Source organism: Hyposmocoma kahamanoa, unplaced genomic scaffold (assembly GCF_003589595.1).
Source record: "Hyposmocoma kahamanoa isolate Upper Pololo Valley unplaced genomic scaffold, ASM358959v1 66, whole genome shotgun sequence".
Lineage (NCBI taxonomy): Eukaryota > Metazoa > Arthropoda > Insecta > Lepidoptera > Cosmopterigidae > Hyposmocoma > Hyposmocoma kahamanoa.
This window is the reverse complement of record NW_020653854.1, coordinates 6,624,553-6,634,119: the sequence shown is the minus strand read 5'-3', so window position 1 is coordinate 6,634,119 and position 9,567 is coordinate 6,624,553. Positions and strand designations below refer to the sequence as shown.

Here is a 9,567-nt window from a genome sequence, read left to right as displayed (position 1 = left end):
CATGACCATTTGTTTACCGGAAGTTATTGACAAACTCCGTAAAAATAACCGTAAACGCTGTATCATCTTGCACCACGATAATGCTATATGCACGATAATGTTATCACACGGCCAGACATACAAATGAATTTTTGAAGTTGAACAACGTTGACCTTATGAGCCATCCCGCGTAAAGTCTCGACCTGGCACATTGTGACTTTTATTTATTTCTAAAAATTAAGAACCAGTTACGCGGTCAACGATTTTCATCACCTGAAGACTGAAGAGGCTGTCGAAGAGTATGAAAAATATGTTTCAGAGATTGTCAGGGAGGAATGACATAAATGTTTTCAAAATTGATTCATTCGTATGAAAAGGTGCATTAACGCTAACGGAGAATATTTTGAGAAACAATAAATTCATTTTTGACCATTTATACTATTTTTTTCTTATTCGTTCCGGAAACTTATAGTGCGCCACACGTAAATAGGTCGTGGTCAGTGCAAAATTTGCCCAAAAGCAAAGCACTGATTTTCAGCCACCACTTTCGTGGGTAGCGCGTTGTGGTGCAACGAAAGCTAAAACATTGTGAAGTGAATGTAGTATACATATGTGTTAGTATCGACGTGAGTGCTATGTAGAATATAAAAAATTATGTACCTACCTACAGTTCACGCGGCAGGCAGAAACCACAGCTTTCCACTTGCTATGATTCTGACACACATCTGTCGTCCTGAACTTTCTTCTGAACGTCCTCAATTTGGTCGTGGTAAGTCCACCTCAATCGAGCCTTATCAACTTCTTTTTCATAAACCATCATCATGAACCCACTGCTGGCCACGCATTTGCCCAATGCGGCTTGGGAACTTCACACGTTTACCGAGGGTTATGACGTTTCAACGCAGGTTTCGTCACGATGTTTTCATTCACCAAAAACCTCATGGCAAATTAAAATTCGCACATAAATTCCGAGAAACCCAAAGGTGCGAGCCCGATTTCGCACCCACGGCCTCTGTTGCACAAGCTGTACGTCAAACAATTAGGCTACCACGGCTTCATTATCATGTATCTTTCGTAGACGATAAAATTAAAATCCTAAAATTTGACTCAAACTTGGCCCCACTACAAAGTGAGAGGAGAAGGCTCGGCATGATGAGCTTATCCCTTATAGCTACTCGATTTAATATAGCTACCAAACAGCATCAATCAGCCTTCTCAGTCACGAAAAAGGACTTTAATAAGAAGTAGCACAATCTTTCCCTTTCCACATTTTCCTATTATGAGCCGTTCATCCCAATTGAACTAGCGTCGTTGTCTGTACTTGTTCGGTATTCTGCCTGTATTATTCAATATACAATGATATCGAATGCTCCGCGTACTGACTGAAACGAAACTGGCTGCGTGGTGTCGTCGGTGTTGGCATTAGGAGTCAATGTCGCTAAAAAAATCCAACTTGTACTTGAAATGGTATAATTATTCCTTTTCGTTTTTTATCTCTTCTATTTCTGCTACTGACCGCTACAAACGAACAAGACTGTGCCATCTGCCCAGTTGAAGACTCACAACCGCACCGCTGTCGTCGCGTCGTAGTAAAGGAAGGAACGAGTGAGTAGGTAGGTAGATTTCTATATCATTTTAGTCAGGATAGCACAAGCAAAGAATTATTAGCGCCCTAAATACAGTCTAGCCGCGTGACTCGGCTTCCTTACGCCACAGTAGATCTGGAGGATTTTCAAAAATGGACGTATTAAATGCTGAGAAATGGTTAAATGGATTGATTTATCATTCAGATTTATTTACTTCACATTACCAATGTCTAAATTTTACAATTTGAAATACTTCCATAAAGTAATTAATTAGTCATTTTATGTTAGTATGTACGACGAAATAAAATATAAAAGTACCGCAATTAAGGTTAGCAAGAAAATTCTGTAGGGCTAACACGACAGGGCGCGACTTGCGCGAGAGCGACACAAAGCGCGAGATACAGCTATTTTCGTATAGAGAATAACTATATCACGCGCTTCTATGTCGCACTCGCACCAGTCGCGTCCTGTAGTGCTAGCCCTATTGATCGCGAGGTATGGTGACATTTTTTGTAAGAACAACATTAAAACTCAATTTGTTTTAAACAAAGAACTATTTTGTATTTAACTTCGACTTAATAAATAAACTTACTTAACTCCTTAGGTAAATTATTTGAGACCAAAATAAATGTATATAATAAATTGTATTTCTTTTTTAATAAAAGAAATGTAATATACAATTTTAAATTAAGTTAATGGCGCTGTCCTTTTTAAAGGTTATAATAAAAAAATCACTTCTGAGAATATGATTGATGATTAAATTAGCGAACCACTTTTCGATAATAATTAAATCATTTTGAATAAAATTATTTTGAGCAACTTGTGAGCCATTAATTAAAGTGCTACTATTTTTTTTTATAATACCAAGTGACGGGACGAACTAGTCGTGGTCCCGGTGGCAAGCGACACGCCTGTTCATAACAGTTGCAGTGCCACTCAGAGCTTTAAAACGCAAAGAGCTGTGGGGCTCTGTCACTGCGCCCGTCACCCTGAGATGTAAGTTGACAAGTCCCATGTGCCTGTAATTTCACCACTAAATGATAAAATAAGTGCGCAATTAACGCCACTTCCGCCCCCACTTCGATTTTTCTGCTAGAACATATACATACAATATCGTAAAAACATTATTTTCACAAATGCAAAACTCGTTTTATTATATTTACAAAGTAATTATGTACAAGTGGCCCAATTCTCTTGCATCTGAATGCATACAGCGATTCTAGAGCACAGTAGAATATAGAATTAATGATACAAATTGCCGCAGCGCTATGACTTCGAAGCTGTAGACAGTACAGTCGGTTGCATTATACTAAATTTATCAAATAAGGTTCCGGTTTTACAAGACCCCATTATGGAGAAGGTATATCAGAAATCTGATTGAAATTAGGATAGCTACTGCCTAGCTGCGAGATCGTGCTATTGAGTTAGCCTGGTCGGCGGACAACGGTCCGGCCGACGATGACTTATTGCGACTTCATCGGGAGAATTCGGCCTCAAAAGAACATATTTAAATATAGCAGAGGAGCCTTGTCTATTATTTTAAAAAGTGACTAAGGAGACTGACCGACACTCATTAAAATAAAATTAATCAACTATTTGGATGGCCCTTTTTACCGCTATTTGGCTATTATAGCTATTAGAAAAAGCCATATTTTCCAAGGATTATCTGTTATTTCATCAGAAAGGCTTATACTATAACTAAAAATAATTGATGGTATAAAATCATGATTATATTGGCAAAATGTATTGACAAAACGTGCTTCCTGGAAGTTCTTGTTGAACTCGTAATTCCGCCGACTGTGGCGGGAAGCGTTATTTCCTGATTACACGAGTTCTCGCGCATTTAAAATGATTAGCTGTCATAGCGTTGCGTGGTACAGACGCAGGTGTGAACATTAAAGTACTTATCTTTGTACTTTAGTTCGCAGTCCATATCGATAACCGACCTACTTTTTCAACTCCAGAATTTATAATGTTCTGTAAAAAATGTATTAAACATGTAAATTCAGCCATCTACAAATCCCAAGGGAAAGGCGAAGCAGGAAAATGCGGTGAACACTTAAAAAAGCTATTAGAAAAGTAAAACAAAAAGTAAAAAAGTAAACTTAAAAGACCTACTTACGCTGGGGGTGCCGACCGACAATTTCAGGGGGGTGATTTGATACTGACTCATATATAGCGAGAGGGAGCAAGTAGGTTGAGGCCATAGTGACCAAGATAAAGGAGTATAGAGTCCATTGAGGCAACGAGTTACCCTGATTATACCTGCCGGTAATGAATATGAAGACTCGCTGTCTCAAATGAGTTCCAGTCCATCCAGTCATCCAGTAACCTGAATATCCATTAGGACATTCAGTGGGCGATGATACCTTTATTGGTTGATGATATACCGAAAGCATACGGGTTTGAAACGCACGCCTGAAAATCGCCTACTAGGGTACTGCAACCATTTATTTAATCAAACAAAACGTACGCTGTACATTATTTAGAATAAGTGCCCAGGGTCTTAATCTGTAATCATCCATTTAGTGGGGAGGATTGCGACGATCGGGAGTAACAAAGGCGGGTAAGTTATTTTTGGAAGCCATCTGTCAGTCGTTACCTCCACAGAACTATAAATACAGTAGAAGTGCTTAGTTGGCAATTCACGCATGCCGACAGTAAGCAAAGTTCCGCATACTTGACCTCACTACAGTAGTACTTGTACATCGTAGTCGTATCAACTATCTCGGGCACAACCTTGAAAATCCTGAAAAAATCTTTATTTTGCTACTTTGGAGTGCAAAAACGATAGTCCCACCTGTAATATAATAACCACAGTGGTGTTTCATATCATCGATAAGTTTTTAAGTAGTCGATTTTTTGTTATAAGAAACAAAAGTAAACCCTATACCGCTGCAATGTAGCTGCTATACCGCTAGATGGTAGCATACTGACAACGTTCTAAATAACAGATATTAAACTTTCAGTGATATGCCAGCTGGGTAATGTTTAAATTATATTAACAGTCCAGAATTTGTTACATCCTTTCAGTCATGCAGTAAATCAAAATGAGAGGTGCGTAGTGTTCAAATATATCTGAACGTAATAATAATATCAACTTTATGTCAATAAACCTAACTTGCTCTTTTGTTTGTAAGTTTAATTCTTCTTCTAAAAGTAGACATATTTTGACATAAGGTGATTTATTCATCAAATATTTATAAATGAGGTATTTATTACTGGGGGAAACAATAAGACGCGCATTGACCGTTTAACAGCGTATATTCGACTGCCTCAAAACCACAATCACCCTCGTTTTACACAATTATCTGTATACAATAATAATCCTATCTACCTACACTACATCCCTTCACCCTTAAATACTACTATGACAATCTTTTACCTATACTAATTATGGCTTACAACAACATAAAACTTAACTACTTATAATGTACCTATATATTACGACTTCAACTTAAGACTAAAACTTATACCTAATCTCTTTCCCTATCCTACATTTCCTAATTGGACGAGCATAGGACGGCATAGGGGTAGGCTCCGGCGGATCTGGGGTGATCGTATAGGGTTGGTCGGAAGGTTCCAGCACCTCTTCATATTCAGCGTCCGACAGTGCCGCCTCGGTAGCCGGCGACCCCGGTGCCCGCGACCCCGTCGACGCCTCCGACTGATTTCTCACCGCCCATCTCTCTGTGCCCTTATAGGACTCCTCTTTATCTGTACTAGGCTCCTTAGAAACGGTAGGGAAAATAAGCGAACTACCTCTGCGTTTCAACTGATCGACGTGTCTATGAGAAAGTGTACCGTTACCATCAGAAACCTTAAAATTAGTGGTACCTACAGCCTCGGTCACCCTGCCAGGTAACCATTTCTCCCCTTTTAAATATTGACGGTACCATACGTTACCCCTACTTGAATGTTCGTTACCTTTTTCCCCCCAGCTGCGTCAACTTGACGCTTTTGTGTAAGTCGTATTTTAGCTTCTCTATCCGGCTTTAACGCATCTAAACGGGTACGCAATCGCCTATTCATTAACAACATGGCCGGACTTTCACCAGTCGACGTGTGCTCTGTGTTCCTATAATACAACAAAAAGTTTTGTAACGCTTGATTGATATTGATATTATCTAAAATCGCTTTCTTTATGACCCGTTTTAATGTTTTCACGGCATTTTCCGCGGCCCCATTGGATGAGGGGTGATAAGGGGCTGTAAAAATGTGTTCAATGCCGTCTCTTAACAAAAAATTTTGGAACTCATTGCTAGTGAACGGAGGACCATTATCACTTACAATTTGTTTGGGTAATCCCCACCTACCCCATAGTTCCCGTAGCCTTTCTATAGTAGGGCCGGCTGCGGTGCTCGGTACTTGAAATATTTCTAACCACTTTGACATAGCATCGACGATAACCAAATAAGTTCTGCCCTGGATAGGTCCCATAAAATCTATATGTAGCCTAGACCATGGGCGCTGGGGCCACGGCCAAGGCTGGGGCGCGCGGCGCGGCGGCGCGTCCGCCAGCGCGGCACACGTGCCGCAGGCTCGGCACGTCGCTTCCACCGCCTCGTCTATCCCGGCCCACCACACGTAGCTACGGGCCAATGCTTTGGACTTTACTATACCCATGTGTGGTTCATGAATTATTTCCAGCACCTTTGCCCTACATTTTTCAGGTATTGCAACTCTATGGCCCCACATAACGCAACCTAGTTCTTCGTACATTTCGTGTTTCCTATTTATATATGGCTGTAATCCTAATATTTCACAATCAGTAGGCCAGCCGTCACGAATATAGCTCAACACCCTGCTCAATATTGGATCGCTTTGTGTGTGTTTTTTAATTTCCTTATAATTTAAAAGTAAAGCGTCTTGTGCGAAATGCAAATAAGTTTGCTCAGGTATCTTATCACTCTCTTTACCGTTCGTATGAATTGGCAATCGCGACAACCCGTCTGCACAATTGTCCTTAGATTTGACATATTCAATCTCGTAATCGTACGCTGATAAAATTATAGCCCAACGTTGCATGCGACTCGCTGTCATTGTAGGAATTTCCTTACAAGGGCTCAATATTGAAACTAGCGGCTTATGATCCGTTCGTAAGACAAAATGGCGCCCGTATAGGTATTGATGAAACTTTTTCATGCAGAACACTATCGCTAGGGCCTCCCGATGGATTTGTGAATAGTTTCTCTCCGCCGGCGTGAGCGAGCGCGAGGCGTACGCCACCGGGCGCTCGCGGCCTGCCGCGTCGCGCTGCGCCAGCACGCCGCCCACCCCGCACGGGCTGGCGTCGCACGTCACCACCACCGCTCGCGCCGGATCGTAATGCGCCAACACGTCCGCCCCAGTTAACAACCTTTTTACCTGCCGGAATGCCCGCTCACATCCGTCACTCCAGTTCCATTCAATACCCTTACGCAATAAATTATAAAGTGGTGCCAGAACAAAACTAAAGTTTTTAACGAATTTTGCAAAAAAATTTACCAAACCCAGAAAAGAGCGTAATTCAGGCACATTTCTTGGATTCTGTATTTTTTTTATTGCGTCTATTTTAGATGTATCCGCTTTTATACCTTCCTTTGATACAATATTACCTAAATACGTTACTTCATTTACTAAGAATACGCACTTGCTCCTTTTTAGCTTAAGCCCGTTGCTTTGCAATTTTTGTAGCACCAAACTCAAGGCCTCCAGATGCTCGTCTTTTGTTTTGCCTCCTATTATGACGTCATCTAAAAATACTTGAACATTAGGCACTCCTCTAAAGAGATTCGTCATTATTCGTTGAAAAATACCTACACTAGACGCCAGTCCGTAAACTAATCTATTGTAACGGAATAAACCTCGGTGAGTGTTAATGACCGTATATACTTTAGAATCATCTAATTCTACTTGATTGTAAGCTTGAGATAAATCTATCTTACTAAAATAACGTGCTCCATTTAACCCTACCAATACGTCGTCTATCTTAGGCAACGGGTAACGGTCGATCAGTAAAACGGGGTTTAAAGTCGCTTTGTAATCCGCACAGATTCTAAGTGTACCGTCAGCTTTGTTGATAGGCACCAGCGGCGAGGCCCAGTCGGAGCAGTCGACGGGCTCGATGACGCCGGCGCGCAGCATAGCGTCCAGCTCGGAGTCTACACGCTCGCGCAGCGCATACGGCAGCGGGCGCGCGCGATAGAACACCGGTGCCGCTCCCTCTCGCACGCGCAGCGTTGCCTTGCCTCCCGTATACCGCCCCAGTCCGTCGCTGAATAATTCCTTATATCTGTCGAGTAAATAACAAATCTCCTTATCTAAACGTCCAGCGGTATGACTAGATACAAAATTACAATTAAATTTCGGAATATCTATTTGAAGTTCTGCCAACCATTGCCTCCCTATTAATGAGGTGGTGCCGTCTTCTATTACAAACAGTTCCAAGCGTGCATTTCGGTCCTGGTACCGAACTCGGGGCCGTATTATACCTAACGGTTTAATTTTCGAACCATCGTAAAATCTTAACACGGTATTGTCACTTTCTATGCCCCGATGCGAAAAATAGTCATTATAAGTCACTTTACTAATACACGAGATAGGGGTTCCCGTATCTACCTCCATATTAATAATTTTATTATCAATGGAAACCGGAATACTCACTGCCTTATAATTACTCAATGCTACAAGGTTTAAATTCTCCTCGATGTCCCCGTCCTCCTCCTCGCTTGATCCGCGACCGACGTCACCGAAATAAAAACCTCCTCGCTGTCCACCGCGGCGATGAGAATGCTTCCCTTGCGATGTGTGCTCCCTCCTCTCCTGTTCCGGGCACACCCGTCGCAAATGCCCCGTAGTATGACATTTACTGCATACGTACTCCCGGAATCGGCACGTAATTGAATTATGGTTTGTGGCTCCGCAAGCCTCACAATTCGTTGACCCCGTGCCCGCCGGTCCTTGTGTGTCCGCTGGCCTCGCATGTGGCCGCGCTGCCGCGCGAGCCGATCCCGCTCCGCCAGCTCGGTGACTGCGCTGCGGCGGCGGCGGCGCACTCGGTTTTCCATAGTGCGGCGCCCCGCCGGCTCGGTAAGTGCGCGGCGCCCTGCCGCCTGGCGTGAGCGCATGCACTTCACACATAGCGTTTGTGCCCGGCGATAACCTTTCACACGCAACGTCAACTACGGCCGCGTCCCTTTCCGCCGCTTCCAGAGAACTCGCTAATTTTACTGCTTGTGCGAATGTTATGGAGTCGTCCTCCGCGAACAGCCGTTGCCGAATGACGTCACTGCTGAGTCCACACACAAACTGATCTCGCAAATTTTCATTTAAGTTCGCCGCGAATTTACAATTGCGAGACATCTTTTTTAAAACTGCTACGTAGGCTGCGACGTCCTCCCCGTTCCCCTGTCGCTTCTGTCTGAATCGGTACCTCTCCGCTAACGATGACGGCGTCGGTTGCAAATGATGACGCATCAAATCGTCCGCCTGTCCGTATGTTAATTCCGATGGCTTCTTGGGACTTGCAAGATTTACTAGTAATTCGTATGCTTCATCACCCATAGTCGCGATCAAAGTCGGTAATCTCATTTCGTTGTCGACCTTGTTAACCTTGAAGTACATCTCCAGTCTATCAATGTACGATGACCACGTCCCGGATTTCACATCAAACTCACATAACTTGCCGATTGACATTTTCTTTTTACTTATTATGTAACGTTCACTTACACGCGCACGTAAATACGATTTTTATTCGCTCGTCGCCACTGAGGTATTTATTACTGGGGGAAACAATAAGACGCGCATTGACCGTTTAACAGCGTATATTCGACTGCCTCAAAACCACAATCACCCTCGTTTTACACAATTATCTTTATACAATAATAATCCTATCTACCTACACTACAATAAATATCAAATATTTATATATTTTTTAATACATCTAGTATTTTTACGTTCACTGTACTACCATTTCGGCATCCAAAAGTACCTTAAGAGATTATTATCAACACAACTACAG

At 42.4% G+C, this 9,567-nt stretch overlaps 1 protein-coding gene across 1 annotated transcript; it reads right to left on the bottom strand.

The window, feature by feature from the left end:
- Nucleotides 1-685: 685 nt before the first annotated feature.
- On the bottom strand, nucleotides 686-9,242 carry LOC113231856. The gene is made up of 5 exons (XM_026466392.1): nucleotides 7,053-9,242; nucleotides 5,950-6,932; nucleotides 5,493-5,643; nucleotides 5,042-5,295; nucleotides 686-845 (listed from the first exon to the last, which is right to left on the bottom strand). The coding sequence occupies exons 1-5, from the start codon at nucleotides 9,240-9,242 to the stop codon at nucleotides 686-688; spliced, it is 3,738 nt and encodes a 1,245-aa protein (XP_026322177.1).
- Nucleotides 9,243-9,567: the final 325 nt, after the last annotated feature.

Bases quoted from the DNA above. Each gene is read 5' to 3' on its own strand.
- LOC113231856 (XM_026466392.1), bottom strand. From the start codon at position 9,242: ATGTCAATCGGCAAGTTATGTGAGTTTGATGTGAAATCCGGGACGTGG. The intron at 5,644-5,949 runs GTTAGAAATATT...GTTGTATTATAG, and splicing joins GTCGATGCTATGTCAAAGTG to GAACACAGAGCACACGTCGA. The intron at 5,296-5,492 runs GTAACGAACATT...ACCGTTTCTAAG, and splicing joins ACGCAGCTGGGGGGAAAAAG to GAGCCTAGTACAGATAAAGA.